General features: G+C 39.6%; 3 protein-coding genes across 5 annotated transcripts in view; 2 read left to right on the top strand and 1 right to left on the bottom strand.

Annotated features, from left to right (window-relative positions):
* Positions 1 to 3,590: 3,590 nt before the first annotated feature.
* On the bottom strand, positions 3,591 to 7,958 carry sprtn (SprT-like N-terminal domain). The gene is made up of 5 exons (XM_055054560.1): positions 7,400 to 7,958; positions 5,838 to 5,937; positions 5,633 to 5,761; positions 5,273 to 5,546; positions 3,591 to 4,829 (listed from the first exon to the last, which is right to left on the bottom strand). Exons 1-5 carry the CDS (start codon positions 7,729 to 7,731, stop codon positions 4,066 to 4,068), a joined length of 1,599 nt encoding a protein of 532 aa, XP_054910535.1. The 5' UTR covers positions 7,732 to 7,958; the 3' UTR covers positions 3,591 to 4,065.
* A 782-nt stretch (positions 7,959 to 8,740) lies between these two features.
* exoc8 (exocyst complex component 8) lies at positions 8,741 to 13,667 on the top strand. The gene is made up of 5 exons (XM_055054497.1): positions 8,741 to 9,368; positions 9,735 to 10,380; positions 10,813 to 11,066; positions 11,202 to 11,450; positions 12,190 to 13,667. Exons 1-5 carry the CDS (start codon positions 8,865 to 8,867, stop codon positions 12,592 to 12,594), a joined length of 2,058 nt encoding a protein of 685 aa, XP_054910472.1. The 5' UTR covers positions 8,741 to 8,864; the 3' UTR covers positions 12,595 to 13,667.
* Positions 13,668 to 17,911: 4,244 nt separating this feature from the next.
* Positions 17,912 to 19,550, top strand: part of LOC129375261 (E3 ubiquitin-protein ligase TRIM9) — a 37,814-nt gene continuing 36,175 nt past the window's right edge. For all 3 annotated transcript variants that reach the window (XM_055054219.1, XM_055054220.1, XM_055054218.1), the window contains exon 1: positions 17,912 to 18,782. In XM_055054219.1, coding sequence (XP_054910194.1) covers positions 17,976 to 18,782 — 807 coding nt within the window. In that variant the 5' untranslated portion in view covers positions 17,912 to 17,975. The remainder of the gene's footprint in view (positions 18,783 to 19,550) is intronic.

Genomic DNA, 19,550 nt, shown 5'->3' with positions numbered 1-19,550 from the left:
ACCTTGAAGCTGAAACACAAAAGCATCACAACGCATGTTGCTCAGGAAGAGAGGAGCAACTTTACCACACACAGAGATTAAGACTGAAGCCTCTCCAGATTAAAGCTGCAGTATTTGACTTTTATTTAAAAATATGCTTTTTACATATTTGCTAAAGCTGTTATGTTGTTGTGACAGTTTGTTATGAGACAGATAATCTGTGAAAAGATGAGAAAAGCACGGCTCCCGACTAAAATCAACCAATCAGAGCCAGGAGCCGGGTCTTAGTGCTGTCAATCATCCTCGTGGATGTGCCGCTAAATGTGCTAATGAGGGAGAAACAACCTACCTTAACAGGACAACGTTTATCTGCCATCATGGCGCTCATGCTAACTAGCATTAGCATTCATGACAGCGCTAAGATCCGCCTCCTGGCTTTGATTGGGTGTTTATAGCGCCGGAGGTGAGCAGAGAACCCCAAAACTGCACACAAGTAAGAGTAAAAGTATTTTCGACTGAAGTACTGAGTAACTGATCAAATTATAAATCGTTTAACGTTTACAAATAATCAGATGGACCAAAACTCTAGTAAGTACTAACCAGTTTACTACTATAACCAGTTCTCATTAAGAAAACGTACTTGTAAATTATTTCAAGTGAGCTCAGATATTTGCAGCAGCAACTCGACCAAAAGTCCTTGCAGTGTTACAATCTCTTCCCAGATCTGAACTAAAAAATCCCCCCTAAGTATTTAAAACCTGTTGAACGCTGCTTGTTGTTTCAAATAAATCTGTTAATCTGAATTCTGCATATTTGTCCTTGAAAAGCAACTCAACCATTTAATCTGAGGGTTCGGCGATTGAGATCGAGGTCAATACGTTGTTTTTCCAGAGGTTTACCTTTCAAAACATTTCCTTCACCGTCATCAAGGCCTCAAAGCTGGAGGATTAGACAAACCATGGAAGATCCATGAAACCCAGCAGGGTTGTGTTAATCCTTCTGGATAAACGCACAATGGCTTTCAATCTCTGAGCCAAATCCGGCTAATAATGTTGTGAAGAGATCCATGAAGGCTTTGCGGGAAAGGAATTACCTGTTCAACACCACAACAATTACAGTTGGTCTGTTTACCCCCAAAAAGGCTTCAGAACAGAGGAGACTTTGGGCCGGCGGAAAAAAAGAGAATAATTCTGATTCTCTGAAAAACAAGGAAATATCAGAGTTTAAAATGTGCTAAAAAGAAAATAAAGAAACTTCTGAACTTAAAAGTAAAACAATAGCTAGACAGCAATTAAATTTTTGGGATCAAACTTAGAAATGTTCTAGAAAAATTGTGGACAGTTTGGAGTTTAAAAAGAAAAACAAAAAAAGACCAGAAGAATCTGAAATTTTGAGGTAAAACTCAAGAATTTTCTGGAAAAAAAAAAACATTTCTGAATTTTCAGATCAATTTCAGACACTAGAAAAATCTTGGAAATTTCTCAGATTGAAAATTTGTCATTAAAAAAAGGACATTTCCAAGATTAGAAAATTGCAAAGTTTCAAGAAAAATTACATTATGAAATTAATAAAAACAATTCTAGAAAAAACAAGAAAAGTCAAAAATATAATTACAAAATTTCAGATCATTTTCAGAAATTTTCTTTAAAAAAATGACATTTCTGAGTTTCAAATGTTGAAAATTTACTAGAAAACACTCAAAGTCAAAAATTTAAGACTTTAGAGACTTTGACATTTTGATGGTTTATCCAAATTTTTAGTGTTTAGATTAATTTAAAGTTTCTGATTTTCTCCTGGAAATTTTTTCAACTTTTCAAACTAAGAAATGTTCTTGCTTTTGTGAGAACATTTTCAATGAAATAAAAGTTTGACTTTTGTAAATGAGATGAATATCAACACGTCCAGGATTTGCAGTAAATTTGTTCCTCCTGTAATTGATGTCAGTGATGACTCTAACACACCTGTCCAGATGAATCCTCCCAAACTGTGAAGGTATTTGTTCAATTAGCTGGAATCTGATAAGCGTCTGCAGAACAAGCAGGCTGGTTTCCTTGCAGGACGTCTTCTCCCTCCTGTAGATCCTCCGGCCTCTAAGCGTGCCGCATCATTCTGCTGCTGCAGCAGCTGAGCTGAACTCGCGTCTCGTCTGGGATGCATCACTGTCAGCGTGAGACAAAAGGCCCACAGGAAGGAGGGAAGGCGGCTGTCAGGGTTCGGGGCGGTTCGGCCTCCCACAGGGAGTCGACACGCAGCAGCAGGTCAGGTCAGAGGAGCAGCAGCTGCTGTGAGCGACGGCGTCTTCCTCACAAAATGATTCTTCATCCTGTCGTCAGACAGGAAACGGATCAAACTGCTGCTGGTGGGTAAGAAATGTGTAAGAGAAAGCACCTCTGGGGTTTAATTACGCCCACAGACGGTTGAAATCGAGAGGCAATGCTTGTTGTTTCTGCAGCGTCTGCGATCAACAGCTGGACCCACGTAGCCTTGACCTCTGACCTTTCCATTCAGCCCCGTTTTCTGCTCAAACACGCCCACAATCCATCTGGGCCCTTTGAAGCTGAAAACAATAGCAGAGATACTTTTTACTCAAGTATTTGGTGAAAACAATCATTGAATATTTTAAAATTACATCATCAGATGTAACATTTAGGTGGAAATTTTGGTATTTTGAAAACCAAAATTAAAATAATTCATATAAATTAAGTTTTAAAAAGTAATTTTCTTTCATTATAAAACTGATGAGCTGGCCTGTTTGTTATGAATTGAAGTTAGAATGAGTAATCAGAAATTTTACTTAAGAGTAGAAATACTTCTTAATAAAAAGTATTTGATAAAAAATATTCCTTGAGTAATGAGTAACTGATCAAAACATCCATAATTTAATATTTAAAACAGACATCTTCAGATAGACAACATATTTATGTAGAACTTTTAATTTTATTTTAGAGGCTAAAATGAAAATAATTTATATAAATAACAAAATATCAGAATCTGCCCAAATAAATCCAAATCAGTTTCTATCCATATAAAACTTATTAAACGTTTCCAAAAACTGAAAACATTTCTGGTTTAAAACATGTTTAATTTTTACTCAGTGGACAGAAAATTCAGATATTTTACTCAATTTGAAGTAGAAATACTTCATCATAAAGTTACTCAAGTGAAAAGTACAAAAAAGTATTAAAATACAGAATTTAGACATTAGATGACTTGTGAAAGTTGCTATATTAGAGTATTAGGAACAGGCAAGGAAATTACAAGAATAACATTATAAAATTATGACAAATCATATTATTACAACTTTATTCTTATTATTTTTAAAACATTTTCTCAATATGGCCCTAATACTCTCATCGTAGGTTATTAGTTACATAGAAAAATTTTGTTTTAGCTTCAAATAAATACGTCAAAATTTGCTGCAATACAAAAGACGTGGAAATAATCTAATCTGCATCAAAAGATCAAAACATGAAGAAGCAGCATTCTGCTTGTAGGCAACACAAATCTGGACAAACTTCCAGAAAACTGCAAAACTGCTGAAACACCGAATTCCTTTAAATCAAGCTTAAGAGCAAACCGCATTAGATCAATAACTGGAAGCAAAATCAATATTAGTTTAATCAATAAAATGATTTATTTGGCAATTAGAATGCTTTACATCAGAACCGTCTTTAAAACACACATAAAAACGAAACGACTATAAATACAAAGCAAAGCGTTAAACTGTTTTCTGTTTATTTCCTGCAGAAACATTGGAGATAAACATCATCGATCAGGTTTCCCTCTGCAGAGGAAACAGGAAGACGAGCAAAAATGAAAAGCCGACCACAGTGAAACCCGATTCTCCTGACGCAGCTTGAAAGTGAAGGGCGCAAATAAACCCCCACAATCCTCAGGGGAGCTTTCTGTGGTCTGCACACGGCGGCCATCTTTAAAATGTCAATTATTTGTTAATTGTGAAGGCAGTAAAAGTGGAAGAACTCAGACCTGAGTTGATTCTGAAATATATATATATCTATATCAGCCCATATCCTGTTCTGTATAAATTCCTAAAAATCTGTGACAGAGTTTTTATTTAAAAGCCAGTCAAGAAAGGCAGGAATCAAGATGCTCGTTAATTTTTTGCTCCTGAATTTTAGCCTGGCAGACAGGACAGCTGACCATCATCCCCGAAGAGGAGGAAGAGGAGGAAGAGGAGGAGCTCCCGCTGTGAAGCGATGTTGAGGTGGCGACAGACGCCGTCTGCGTCTTTCCTGGCTCCCTTGCTGCTGCTGAACTGCTGCTCAATGTCTTCTCAAAGAAATCAAAGATTCTGGCTGAGCTGCTTTGGTCGTCCCGCGACCTTTTCCTCGACGCCTGACCTCCATTTTGAAGGCCAGAGTTGCTGAAGTACTTGGACTGAGCCGGCGTTGCAGCACCGCCTTCAGGTGCTGCTGGTTTTAGAGGCGAAAGCTGCAAACTGGAGTTGGACGTAGCGGACGGGGAAGTCTCTGTGGTTTCTCCTGAGGTCTTGATGGTGGCGCTGCTGAACAAATCCTGAATGGAAGCTTGTTTCATCCTCTCTCCCTGAGATTTGGGAAGTTTAACCGGCGAGCCGTTAACGTTGACGAAAACTCTGGTGTTTCCAACGGACCTCTTCGCAGAAGGTTTCACTCCGAAAGAGGGTCGGGCGTTTGAGATGGAGTCGGTTTGATCCGATAAGCGAACTGGAGAGGAGATGCAGCTGGATGAAGAAGGCACTGATGGCGAGCGAGACGGAGAGGAAGAGGAGGAGATTTGGGACTTCCCTCCCAGCAGGAAGCCTCTCCCGCTGAAAGGGATGACGTTCCTGATGTCCTGAGATCCAGAAGCTGACAACAAAAACAGAAAGTGTCAAAAATAAGGCAGGAGGGAACAGTTATTGTAGAAATTGATTACTCTCTGAAATATTATGACAATTCATTGATTATGTTGATTATTAATCAACTATTCTAACAATTAATCGACAATTATCAACGATTAATCGAATTAAAATTTTTATTTACAGAATTTGAAACAGGTGAAGTTAAGACTATGCTACTTGAGTTTTGTTTACAGAAAAAGGACTTTAATCTTAAATTAAAAGTATTTCTTTTTGAAACTGTTTTGCCTTCATTGATGCTCTGAGTGTGTTGTTCTGTATGCTCCAGTTAACAATTAATCTATTACTAAATTAAAGTTGACGATTATAACAATCAATTAATCGTATCATCCCTAATCAAAACTGCTAGGAAAGTTAAACCTGAACACTGCAGGTAAATTAAAACCAAATCACCTTTGACTGTTTCTGAAAGCTTTCCGTTTCCTGCCGTCTTCTTCTCTGAGGTCTTCTTGTTTTTTTTCCCGTATCCTTCAGGCTCTTTGACCTTAGTGTACGTCCCACCGCATGACCTCCGGTGGTCCTCCCACCAGGGGTCCAGAGAGGACGGGGCCCGGTTCATGGCCCTCTTCACATACCCAAAGTAAGGCTTGCGGTCCTGGCAGGGCCCATTGCATCGCCACCAGTGCTGCCGGTAGACGTCGACTTCATCATGGAAGCTGTGGTAGATCTAAAAAGACAAAAATAAAAGCGAATTTCAGATCAAACTGAGGATTATCAGCTGATAGAGCTCAGTGGAGAAGGAAATACACCGACAGTGATTTTGGTCCCGCTGGCCTTGTTGATCCTGTTCATGTGTTTGCAGAACTCGGGTCCGTGTCCGTCTCTGTCTCGGTCGTTCTGGGTCACAAACAGGAGCGCGTGGATCATTTCATGGAGGAGAGTCTGTGAAATAAACAGGCAGCAACATCAGTATATTAAAAATACAGATAAAAATCTTTCGTTTACAATAAAGTCTGACCTCAACCAGGTCTTTTCTGGGCCTCAGCTTCAGCAGAGGCTCGCTGAGCCGGATTGAACAGAGTCCGCCTCGGCCTTCATAAGAACACACACCGGCACACCTACAGAAAGACAACAAAAAAACAGCAGGAAACTGCTTATTATTTATTCAGAAAATTAACATTTACATTAATATTATTTTAAATTCTTAAACACCTAGTTTTTCTTTGCTACTTTATGAAACAAAAGGAATATGATATCTATAAATGTTGGTTATTGGCCATTAAATGAATCTGATTTTAATGCGTAAAATAAACATTAATAAAAAAGAGCAGATGAAAAACAACCAAGTTACAGAAAATTTGATGAAATAAAATCTGACTGACAGAATGCAAATTTTCACACCGTTTCCAGGAATTATTTAAATCAGCCATGTCATATTAATCTGATTAAATGTGTGTTTTGAGATCAGTATTTTGATTTGTTGTTAAAAGAAATATTCATTACTCCTCTGGGAATCACAATCTTGTTTTCTCTGCTCACAATATAAACTCTGAGGCAACCTGTAAAGGAAGTAGTCACAGAAAGCAGAGGAAACGTTTCAGCGTTGTTTGGACGTTACAGATAGGATTGCTCTTTGAGAGCCAGATGAATTTGTGTTTTCTGAAATGGTTCTGCTTGTTCTGTGTTTTGAAATTAGCTCACATTGCCATGGAAAAGAAGTTTTATGATCAGCTGCTGAGTTTTGGAAAGTGCTGTGGAGCAAAGTTCAAGGTGAGGTCAGGGGAGGAGAACTGCTCTGACCACATGTATTTTGTGGTTCTGAATGAGTCTCCTGAGTTTTTGTGTGTGGCGACCTGGAGGTCACTTTTACGACCCGGCATCCTCATTCTGGGCTGGACTCCACCCGGACTGCTCCCTGTCACTGATCCGGTTTGTGGTTCTCCTCGTGGACACAAACAGCTTCATGGGTTTCCATTGACTAGTCATTATTCCTCCTCATCAACAGGAGATAATTTGGACTATAAGGGCCAGGATATGAGAATTTCTGTTTGATTACAAGAATACACTCATAATATTAGCAAATAAATTAAAATTGCCAATAAAAAAAATCTTTTAATTGCGAGAACATTGTTTTCTTGAGAAGAAAAAGTTATCAGGTTAATCCTTGTAGTTCTTTCTTCTGAACTGTTTTCAATATCCTGTGAGTGGCAATAATTTGATCCTGATGTGTTAAAATGTTCAATATTTCTATTAGGTATTAAGTGTTACCTGTAACATTTACACCCAAGTATAGTTTCACAAGATGTTCAACATTTCTAATTTTAATGAGGAATATTATCTCAAAGTCCAAAAAAATAAAAGTTAAATTACACCACTTAGAACTAACAAGGAGTGAACAGGCCAAAACATCCCCATATTTCAATAATTTAATATTCAAACACCCCAAATCGATCAATCAATTTAATCGATTAATCGACCACCTCTACTTTGAAAATCAGAAGCATCGGTCTCTGATTTTGCGTTGAGAAATGCTGATATTTCTGCCTTATTCCTAATGATAACATATAAAAACTATCTTACAGAGTCATTCTGGGGCTCCACTTGACCTCCACTCCGTTGAGTTTCCCCCAGAAAAACGTGTGGTTGAACTCCAGAAACATGGACCTCAGGTCCGGGTTGGGGTCCAGCATCTCCCAGGACTCGTCCACGATGCTCAGCGGCTTCTCGGGCTGCGCGGTCGGCGGATTCCAGCGGGTAACAGCGCCGCTGCCGCCGAGTGGCTCAACTTTCTGTTTCTTATTGCTGTGTCCGAAGTCATTGTCCAGAAAAGAGCCCGGTGGGATCTGGGAAGTCTGGTATTCGGTGTCGAACTGTTCCTGAAGCTGAATGGCGAGCAGGAAATCAGCATCCATGACAACAACAAGTAGCAGGAGGCTAACTAGCTTTGTTGCCCGATATTCATGTAAAATAAAAGCAACCGAGGTTCTGAACTGAACAACAACTTAGACCAGATCATAATAAAAGCTTATCAGAGTAAAAGTTTTAAAAGGCTTTAGTCATATTTCCGAATTAAGCCATATTTTCTGAACCAAGAGTAACAGATAACAGCCTATTTGCTAAAAGCTAGCCAATAAGTCAAAGTGCAACAGTGCAAAGATGTATTTCCGGTAGAGTTACAAAATAAAAGCATACGTTTTTGGAATAGCTTCGGTCATTTAGAAGATTTTCAAAAAAAATTTGCTTAAAATCTACATAATAAAATTACTTAAACTAAAAACTCTCAATTAATGACATACATTTTGCCTTTATTTACGAGATTTCCGGCGTTAACTCATAAACTTGCTCATGCTTTTCTGTCAAAACCTGACCCGGATGTTGTTCTGCGGTCAAGTCAGATATTCTTTGAATTTTAAATATCAACAATACATTTGTTTAATGTTTAATATGCAGAGGCGAGGAAATACTCAAAGCCTAAGAGTATGACTACTTCAAAAATATTGTTTTACTCAATTAAAAGTAGAAAGTATCAATTCTAGAAAATACTCTAGTGAGAATTAATAGGGCATTTGAGAAATAGTCTGTTAGGCAAAAAAAGACGATAAAAAACCCCGAAAAAAAGGGCAAAAATTCTGAGAATAAAGTCAGAACTCTGAAAAAAGGTAATACAACTGAGCGAAAAATAACAAAGCCTTACTCTCTCCCTAATTAAATTATGTGGTAAACAAACAAACAAACAAATAAATAAATTTATTTATTTATTAAACAATTTATTTAATTGTTTAATAAATAAACGTGGTTCAATACAAACATTCAATTATTTAATTTTTATTGTATTTTATTCAGCTGTGTAGACTAGAGCTTACCTTCCCAATATGGCGGTGCCGTTGACGTGCTCGCACCCGTGACGTTCACAACCGGGTGTCCACCCTCAAACAACTTCCTGTTTGTGTTTTAGGGGATATGAAGGAGTTTTTCCGCTGTTCTCTTTCCTCTCTGCCCTAATTCTACTTTTGATTTCATACGTGACTAAAACTGAGGACTAAAAATGTCTGAAACCGGGAACCGACTGCGGAAGCTTCTCGAATCGCCCAATTTCGACCCGCAAAGCTACGTGAAGCAGTTGTCCCAGCAGTCCGACGGAGACAGAGACCTGCAGGAGCATCGGCAGAAGATCCAGAATCTGGCCGACGAGACGGCCCAGAACCTCAAAAAGAATGTTTACAAGAACTACAGGCAGTTCATCGAGACGGCCAAGGAGATCTCATACCTGGAGAGCGAGATGTACCAGCTGAGCCACATCCTGACCGAGCAGAAGAGCATCATGGAGAGCATCACTCAGTCCCTGCTGTCCACGGATAAAGATGAGACCTCCAAGGAGATGCAGGCGGCCTTCCCCAAGGAGACAGAGGAGCTGAAGCAGAGGACGCTCACCTCCCTGCTGGAGAAGGTGGAAGGAGCAAAGAACATCATGGACACCCCGGGGAGACACCTGGTCTACAATGGAGACCTGGTGGAGTTTGATGTGGACAACATGTCGCCCATCCAGAAGGTGAAATGAAAGAATGATTTCTACTGTGTAAAATGTTAGCAAAAGTAAATGAGAAGAAAAAAAATATATATGTATATGTGTGTGTCCACTAGGAAAAGAAAACACAAGTTCAACTAAATATATATGATTTCTATGGTGCATAATATGTAGACTAAAATAAATATTGGTGATTTTAGTACAAAAAGTTATTTTTCCTTGACATCCATGTTGCCATCTTGAATTTTCCAGTAGCTGGTGGATTTGTTTGAGTGAATCAAGAATGTCAGAACATCTGAGCCAACAAATATCAAAGTTTTTTATTTTGTTCAATATTCTGCTGCACAAAATAACCTTTAATTGGTTTGACACATTTCTCGTTTTTACCAGGTTCACGCTTTCCTCATGAACGACTGCCTGCTGATTGCCACCTGGTTACCCAACCGCAGAGGCACGGTGAAGTACAAATACAACGCCTTGTACGACCTTGAGAGCTTCGCCGTGGTGAACGTGAAGGACAACCCCCCCATGAAGGACATGTTCAAGATCCTCATGTTCCCCGACAGCCGCATCTTCCAGGCGGAGAACAGCAAAGTGAAGAAGGAGTGGCTGGAGATCCTGGACGAGACCAAGAAGAGCAAAGCTTCCAAGGAGAAGCACAAGAAGGAGGAGGAGGTCCCCACGTCTCCGGTCCGCGCCGAGGTGTCCACCAACCCCTTCGACATGGAGGACGAGGAAACGGTGGAGTCGGAGGACGGCGTGGATCTCAGCCTGGAGTGGATCCAGGAGCTGCCAGAAGATCTGGACGTGTGCATCGCGCAGAGGGACTTTGAGGGTGCAGTGGACCTGCTGGACAAGCTGAATGAGTATCTGAAGGACCAGCCGGCGACGCCCAAGGTGAAGGAGCTCTGGGCAAAGGTGGATGAGCGTGTGCGGCAACTGACGGAGGTCCTGGTGTTTGAGTTGTCTCCAGATCGCTCCCTGCGCGGTGGACCGAAAGCGACCCGGCGGGCGGTGTCCCAACTCATCCGGCTTGGTCAGTGTTTCTCAAAGTGGGGGAAGATGAGAAAACAAATCTAAAAAAAACATTTTCCTGTCATACATTTAAAGTTTTATAGCTATTATTATAAAATACAAGTTAAGATAACTTATTGACTATAAAAGTTAGAAAATGGAAATATCATCCAACACTTTTCTAGCTCATTTACTTTGAGGCTATTTTTAGAAACTTTTCAGACAAAGATTATCGGTATCTGCAGGTCAGGCTTTCCAAAACTCGGTGATTGTTCAGAAAATTGCCCACTAAACCAAATCGAAGCTGAAAAAGTGTAACAAGACATAGAGAACTATTGATCAAACCCTAAACAAAACATATCTTAATAATTACCAACATCCAGACTTGTGTGTTGTACTGGGAAATCAGTGATACTGCAATGTATGACTGTATAATGGATTCTGCTGGTTTCAGGTCAGTCCACCAAAGCATGCGAACTGTTCCTGAAGAACCGCGCCGCCGCCGTCCAGACAGCAATCCGGCAGCTTCGCATCGAAGGCGCCACGCTTCTCTACATCCACAAGCTCTGTAACATCTTCTTCACCAGCTTGCTGGAAACCGCCAAGGAGTTTGAGATGGACTTTGCGGGAAACACGGGCTGCTACTCGGCCTTCGTGGTCTGGTCCAGGTCGGCCATGAACATGTTTGTAGACGCCTTCAGCAAACAGGTCAGCGAAGACGCTAAGAGTCGAGTTTAATGGTGTTTTCACACCTGATAGTCTGGTAGATTTGGTTCAGTTGTGGACCAAAATGCTTGTTATATAATCATTCTGTAGCTTAATGAATGTTTTCCACTTTTTCAGGTGTTTGACAGCAAGGAGAGTCTGTCCACAGCAGCCGAGTGTGTCAAAGTGGCCAAAGAGCACTGCCAGCAGCTGACCGAGATCGGCCTGGACCTGACCTTCACTCTGCAGTCATTGCTGGTTAAGGACGTCAAGGCGGCCCTGCAGAGCTACAAGGATATCATCATTGAAGCCACCAAGCACAGGAACTCAGAGGAGATGTGGAGGAGGATGAACCTGATGACCCCTGAGGCTTTGGCCAAACTCAAGGTGGCGCCGACTGCCTTTGTCCCATCTTTTGTCCTGCGTTCTGTATTGTTCTTTTGGAAGCTGAAGTATTTTTGCTAAATTGTATAAAATTTTGAGCCCTTTTTAAGGCCAAATATTTACCAAAAATACACAGATAAAGAGAAACAGTGGATGGAAAATGCTTTTTTTTTTTAAAAATGTAATTCACATGAATGTGGATACACTGTAAAATTTACAGAAGACTCAGATTTATTAGTTTTACTTTAGTCAACAATTGTTTAATAAACGATTAATCATTTAGCAAACAATTAATTTCTTACTAAATGATTAATCATTTGATAACCAATTAATCTATAGTTTGCTAATAAATTGTAAATGAAGAACTAATTATTTAGTAAACAATTGTTTAATAAATGATTAATTGTGTACTAAGAGATTAATCTAACATATACCAAACAATTGAAAATAATTAAAAAAGTTTTAAAGCTTGTAGTAAATGATTGTTTAGTAAATATTTTAGTCTTTGCTAAATTATGAAACAATTGTTCACTACATGTTTAATTGCTTATGAAATTATTAATTTATCAATTATTAAACAATTGAAAACATAATTTAGTTATTAATTGTTTAGAAAACAACTAATTTATTATTCAATTAGTTGAGGATTATCTCAGTAAGTGATTAATGCGATTAATCATTTCAGCCCTAAAATCAAAACAAGTGTGTTTTGCCAATGCAACAATCTTCTCTTCTGTTGTAGGAAGAGATGCGCAGTTGTGGTATCAGCTTCCAGCTGTACACAGGCGACGACTGCTGGGTCAACCTGAGCTACACCGTTGTGGCCTTCACCAAGCAGATGATGAGCTTCCTGGAGGAAGGCCTGAAGCTCTACTTCCCCGAGCTGCACATGGTGCTGCTGGAGAGCCTGCGGGAAATCATCCTGGTGGCCGTGCAGCACGTCGACTACAGCCTGCGCTGCGAGCAGGACTCCGAGAAGAAGTCCTTCATCCTGCAGAACGCCAGTTTCCTGCACGACACCGTGCTGCCGGTGGTGGAGCGGCGCTTCGAGGAGGCCGTGGGCAAGCCGGCCAAGCAGCTGCAGGACCTGAGGAAGAGCACGAGGCCAGTGCGGATCAACCCCGACAGCACCACTTCCTTGGTGTGAGGCGGTCGGGAACGCCCACGCATCCGTTCCCTCCCTGCAATTTCACAGCTGACTGAAACACTAATTGCTGTTTTTTGTTGTGAGGCTGCAGCAGCAGCTGCAGCAAAATAAAAACCGTAAGCACTCCTTTTCTGTTCTCACGAAAAGGTTTATTTTAGTTTATGAAAATACACTGCAAAACCAAAATCTTAGCAAGGATTGTAGTGTAGTTTCTAGTGTAAATGTCTCACCACACATAAAATAATAAGCTATGGAAGTTCGTATTATGTCAATAATTCCCTAATGTTGATGAAAAGTTCCAGTTCTATTGGCAGATTATTTAACTTATAACAGGAAAAAAATAATCTTCCAGTGGAACTAGTAATTTCTCTGCAATTTTAAGAAATTATTGACTTAAAATAAGATCCTATATCTTGCTGAGAAGTTACTGATGAGTAAGTTTTGTCTTATTTCTAGAGGACTAAGAGATTTTCATTAGAAACTAGGCCGGAATTACTTAAGATTTTGTGTTTTTGCAGTGTATACACTCTATTCTTCTTTATCTCTTTCATTTTTTGCCAAATTTAAAAATCAAATGCAGATTTTTTTTATGTTTGCATAAAACAAAGATATTTGCTCCAGATTAACAGTGATTACGATGGTGTATTAGGACCATGGTAGATTAAAAAAACAAAAAGAATAAATTTCCAACAAAAAATATCAGAAATTTTCTAGAAAAACTTGGAAATTTCTGAGTCTCTGAGTTTAAAAAGTGAAAAATTGTCAAATATTGAGACTCAGAAAATTTTCAAAAGTCTAGAAAATTTCTGAGATTAATCTGAAAATTTGATTTTTTTCTAGCATATTTTCAACTTTTCAAAGTCCAATATTTTAAAAATAATTTTTTTAGAAAATTTCTGAGAATAATCTACAAATTTCTGAGTTTGTTGTTGGAAATTTACCCTCTTTTTTTAATCTACAGTGGCCCTAACGCGGCGTTGTAGATGTGTTGTTTGATCATGTAAATTTGGAGGCAGCCATTTTGTATGTTGGATGATTAAAAGAGATGAATAAACAACCTTCATTATATCAAATGCAAGTTTTTGTTTGGCTTTAACACATTTTAATGATTTATTTCAGACATGAGAAAAACAATAGAAACAAACATCAGTGATTAATTAATAAAGCAAAACAGTAATGTTAAAATGTACTTATTTAATTCCACTCCTTGTCCTTTATATTTTCAAAAATAAAGATAATCAAATCCAAACTGAATTTTTTTGTGTTAGTATAATAAATCATTAACAAAGTGTGTTAGTTTGGTTTTGGTACAATTATTCATATTTAAAGCAGAATTTGGTTCTTTCTGTTAGAAAACTCACTGGTTTAGTACAAACATTACTTCCAGATCCAGTGAAAATGTCTAAGCAGAACAAGTGTCATTGATCTGATCAAAGTTAATCCAGGGACATCAAGAGAATCATATAATCCCAAAGTTATCCAGAGTATTTCAGTTGTTTTGAATAATCCTGAAGCTCAGATTGGAAAATGTGACAGTTGTTATGAAGACACTTGTGAGGATGTTTCTGTTATTTTTTACTGAAAGTTTTAGTTTGCATCATTATTATGAAGAACTGTCGCCCTCTTGTGGCAGGTTAGTATCAGCAAAGAGATGTTTGTGAACAGAAAGTCATAATTTACTTTTATATTTTCAGTGATAAATAGTCTTTATTGGACAAAATCTCAGAGTTGGCAGTTGACAAGGCAAAATCAATGCAGATGAAATTATTTAACTGGATTGTGAGGTGAAATTAGTCTCATAATTCAAACTTCAAAGATTTTTTTTTCCTTGTAGTTGTGAATCTCAGAATATATAATTTTTTCTCAGAATAAGAATTGTTTAAATTGTTTATGCATCATAGTCTCTCATCCAGTCTCAGAACATCAGACTTTCAGTTTGGATGAAGTGCAGATTTACAAATCCTGCAGTGAGGAAGAAACAGTTGTGTTATTATTTTCACTAGCACAACTGATGTAGCCCTAAGAATCTTTGCTTACTAATTTTGAATTTTGACACAGAATTAGAATTCTGAGGAGAAAAAAATCAGAATTTATTTACTTTCTGTTGCCCTAATCTTCCATAAACTTGTGTTATTGTAGGCAATGAAACTGGAGAAAATGTCTTGTCTGAGGAGATTTGTGTCGCATTGTTCACACAATGATGTGCACAGATCCTCATTTCACAACAAAGCACATGTGAAAGGCAGGTAATGTGCTGCTAACAGGGCTGATAAATGGGAAATCTGTTCCAGTATGTGGGATTGATGCGGCTCCCTGAGGGACCCCAGTGCTGCTGCTGCTGCTGTCTGCGCCGTTAAATGTCCAGCCAACACAAAAGGCTAACGTGAGAAACACAAAGGTCACTGGGTCGATCCGCCTGCAGAGGCTCGTCCATTTTTAGCGTGTTTGGAATCCATCTGATAGTCATTTGTTGGAGAATGGGTTTCCACCTGCAATCATGTTTCATCCTCATCATCACTCCGACAGACAGAACAGATGCAGAATTATGACCTTTATCATGGCCGCCATTGTCGTTGATATGATGTCAGTTAAAACCCATTTTTCTCTTGTTTAGGAGAATGTTGATGATTGTTATACTTTTTGCTTGTACTTCGAAATTAATTAAATGAAAAGTAAAGTTGCTTGTTTTTTTTTAGTACATGAAGTTAGCTAAACAACACCTGTTCTTCAGTGTTTAGCCAACTCTATCAGCTACATTCTAAAGTGAGATTAGTCGTAGATCCCAGCTGTAATTGTGTAAAAACCAAGTGAAATTTATCCTTGGTTAAAAAAACCCCAAAACAAAACAACTTTCTGGCCTCTATATTATTTTTTTCCTCAATAAAGTTGGAACAAGCCAGCTTTCTGCAACAATGTAGAAAAAGAAGCAGTAAATTGTGACCAAAAAAACTCATACGTTTTTACATTTGACATTTTTCTAGAAAAAGTTTAGACATTGCTGAGCTGCAAGAGCCAAAATTAGCAAGAAAAAAGTCACACAGTTTGAGATTAATTTCAGAAATGTTCTACAGCAAATATTGAAACTCTTTGAGCCTTGAAGGTGTAAACATTTAGGAAATTTTGGACTTAAAAAAAAAGATTTTAAAGAAAAATTCTGAGAATCTCATATTGCATGAGTTTTTGCTGGAAATGTACACCTACATAGGTAAAACCAGCTGACCAAATGTGCTGGAATTCTATTTGGGTTGCTAGGAGACAGGGATGTGCTCAGCTGGGGTTGCTAGGTAACGATGCAGCGCCCATACATTGTAACTCAACAGTCAGGAGGTTTAAAAAACACCCACTAATTTATCAAAATGGCTGTGTGTTTTTAGAAGCAGTTGAGACCCAAATAGAAGTACCAAAACATGGGAAATGAATTTTGCATCATAGATTTTCTTTAATGGTCCACTGAATAAAACTGATTCAACACCAAGCTGCTAGCGAATTATTCCCTGGCTTCATTTGTTCCTGTCTTCATTCTAGGCAAGACATACAGGGTAATAATCTCCTTATCCATAGAGGTCTAAGGCAGTGCTTCTCAATTATTTTCCGTTACGCCCCCCTAGCAAGAAGAAAACTATTCGCGCCCCCCCTCCACCGTGACTATCCATCTCTGCATAACATTTTTTCCTTATTAACATTTTTTTTGCTGAAAAAACTCTAGCGGCTTATCGGCGTGATTGGGATGTAACGTATTTAAGTGACGCGCTAATTTATTTGGCTTCATGCTGTCCGCTGCGAGCATTTTTAGACACAGCAAACACAGCGGTCTTTCCTCTTCTCCAACTGTAGTCACAGTGAAGCCAAGCTAAATACGCTTCGTCGTATTTCCTCTTCTTAGCTTTCGGTTGACTTTCTGTTGTCTCATTATCTTTGTCTCTCTCCGCTTTTCTTTTCATCCCTGTGAAAAACTTTTTCATGTTGGGGGTTGTTGAATAACGGAGGCCATAGACAGAACGCAGTCGGAGCTTTTTGTTGACTTAACACTGCCAACCAAGGCAAACCTGTTGTCTTGTAAGTCGTAAAATGTTGCACTGTTGCAAACGTGACAGAAGTAACAATGAGAGCGCCACTGCCGCCTACTGTGCGCAATTACACTTTATACTAGTTCGGCCAAAAAAAAGCCTGTTCCCCAGGATCACACGCCCCCCCAGGTATCGCACCGCGCCCCCCAAAGGGGGCCCGCCCCACTATTTGAGAAGCACTGGTCTAAGGTCTAAGGTGTTGTGTTTGTCTGAGCTGTCCCGTCCTTGCATTAGAAGATCCTGCCAAGAAGCATTTGACTTCAGAAAACAGCCAAATACCCCTGAGAGACAGCTGAAGCTGCCACATCCAGCCAGGCAGGGGTCCAGAGACAGACTGAGGGCTTACTGGGAAGATTACAAGTCTCATCTGGGGATCCCCCCCAATCAGTGGCAGTTTCTGATGTTTGTTTGTTGTCTTGAAAATATGAAGTCATTGTAAATTAAGACTGAAAACCGTTTTAGAGTGAGAAATGTCTCATGCAAGCGAGAGCCATTTCTGCAGTTTTCACAATAAGGCCGAAAAGCTGCAGTAGGAAACTTTTATTTAAAAACAAAACAAAACTAAACATTATTTGTTGAAGCTGTCACCAGGAGGCTTGTCGTAATACATTTTACTGGGAGATAAATTGTTCCAGAAGTTATTACGATAATGTTGTTGTTGCGAGACAATTTTCAAGTAATAATAATAATGCAAGGACACATTTTCAGAAATCAATAAACTTCAACTTCTAATGGACTTTTAACACTGGAACTGGAAGACAATTTGAATATCCAAAATAAGAAAACAAAACAACAGCAACAACAAATAAAATTAATTAAAGTCTCTAAAACAAAAAGGTTAAATGAGATTTGGACTAAGTTTATTTTAGCGTATTTTCAGGTTTTCAAGCTCAGTCGTTTTTTAGTTTTTTTTTTCTAGAAAATTTCTGAGAATAGTCTCTAAATTTTAGTTTTTTGAGAGGATTTTTATTCCTCTTTTGATATTATTATTATTACTATTATTAACATTATTTCAATCATAATAATATTGATAATAATAATAATAATGCCAATAATACTACTATTAATAATAATATTGATAATAATAACTGCCATTATTATTATTAATATTAGTATTATTAATCAACAATGGCTGTATTTTTATATCGGATACATTTCAAAGTCATGAAATTATCGTTACAAATCACATCAACCCACAGCGTCACCGCTCCCGGCCGTGCGCATGCGCAGACCAGTGCAAGGAGCTGTCCGCGGCAGTTGGTGCTCGAGCGTTTTCTCCGCAGCAGCTTCGCCGGACACGTCAATACAGGAGACATGGAGGAAGAGCTAAAATGCCCAGTTTGCGGTTCCTTCTTCAGGGACCCCATCCTGCTGCCCTGCTCCCACAATGTCTGCCTGCTGTGCGCCCGGAACATCACCGTCCAGACGCCGGATGGGGAGACTCCGGTCCAGAGTCGAGCCTCCGGCAGCTCCGACTACGACTACCTGGACATGGACAAGATGAGTCTGTACAGCGAGACGGACAGCGGCTACGGCTCCTACACCCCCTGCCAGTTGAAGTCTCCGAACGGCGTTCGGGTATTTCCGCCGGTCGCCCCGCATCGGAACTGCTCTCTCACCTGTCCGCTGTGTCACCGGAGCGTGTCCCTGGATGAGCGGGGGCTCCGGGGGTTTCCTCGGAACCGGCTTCTGGAGGCCATTGTGGTGCGGTACCAGCAGACCCGCGGCATCCCGTGTTCGGCATCCCCCTCCGCGGTGAAGTGTCAGCTGTGCGACCGCAACCCGGTGGTCGCCACGGTGATGTGCGAGCAGTGCGACGTCTATTACTGTAACGCCTGCCAGCAGCGGTGCCACCCGTCCCGCGGTCCCCTGGCCAAGCACCGCCTGGTGCCGCCGCCGCCGCAGAGTCAAGCCGCTGGAGGAGCGGCGGGCGGCGGTGCTGGGAGTCAGCAGCCGCTGCTGACCGCGCGGAAAACGGGGACCTGCGTGGATCATGAGGCGGAAAACTTCAGCATGTATTGCTGCAGCTGCAAGGCTCCGGTGTGCATGAAGTGTTTGGAGGAGGGGAAACACGCCAAGCACGACGTCAAACCGCTGGCTGTGATGTGGAAGCAACACAAGGTGAGCGCATACTTCATTTCTCATGCCCCATAAGGCTCGTTTTTTCAGTCACACTGAGGTTTGGGGCTTATTTTAGAGGTAAATATTAATTTCTGCCACAGAAAGCTCCTTTGGCAAGGGTGTCCAAAGTGCGGGTTGGGGGCCCTTTGTGGCCCTTGGGCTGATGTGTTTGTGGCCCCCAACTGCAGTTCAAGAATGAATAATGGAATATTGGGACAATAATAGGGGAAAAAAGAAAATTACAAGAATAAAGTATGTTTAAATAAAGTCATATTATTATGAAAAAATAATTAAATTACGAAAATTAATACAGAACATTATGAGAAAAAAGTTGTATGAAAAAAAAGTGGAAATAATACTAAAATAAAGTCAAAGTGTTTCGAGATAATAAACAAGAATAAAGTCAAAATAATGACTATAATGTGATAGTATTCCAAGTCAAAAGTCATAATATTACAAGAATAAAGTCGTGTGAGAAAAAAGTCAAAATAATACAAGATAAATAAAGTCAGAGTGTTTGGATAAATGTCATATCATGACAATAAAGTCATACTATTATGAAAAAAAGTCGAAATAATGCGAAAACAAAGCCATAATATTTCACAATAAACACATTTGAGAACAAAGTTATGGTAGAACTGTACAATGGCTGCTGGAACAGACAAGTGTTTTGTTACTGACCTATTACCCAGAAACCGCTTGCTGCATTTTTGTTGATTGTGCAGTATGCTCCACTTCTACTTTTCAAAGATGTATGGTTGTATAATT

The sequence above is a fragment of the Poeciliopsis prolifica genome, unplaced genomic scaffold, assembly GCF_027474105.1.
Source record: "Poeciliopsis prolifica strain line A6 unplaced genomic scaffold, Auburn_PproV2 SCAFFOLD039, whole genome shotgun sequence".
NCBI classification, from domain to species: Eukaryota; Metazoa; Chordata; class Actinopteri; order Cyprinodontiformes; family Poeciliidae; genus Poeciliopsis; species Poeciliopsis prolifica.
The sequence above is the reverse complement of the archived record's forward strand: the minus strand, read 5'-3'. Positions and strand labels throughout refer to the sequence as shown.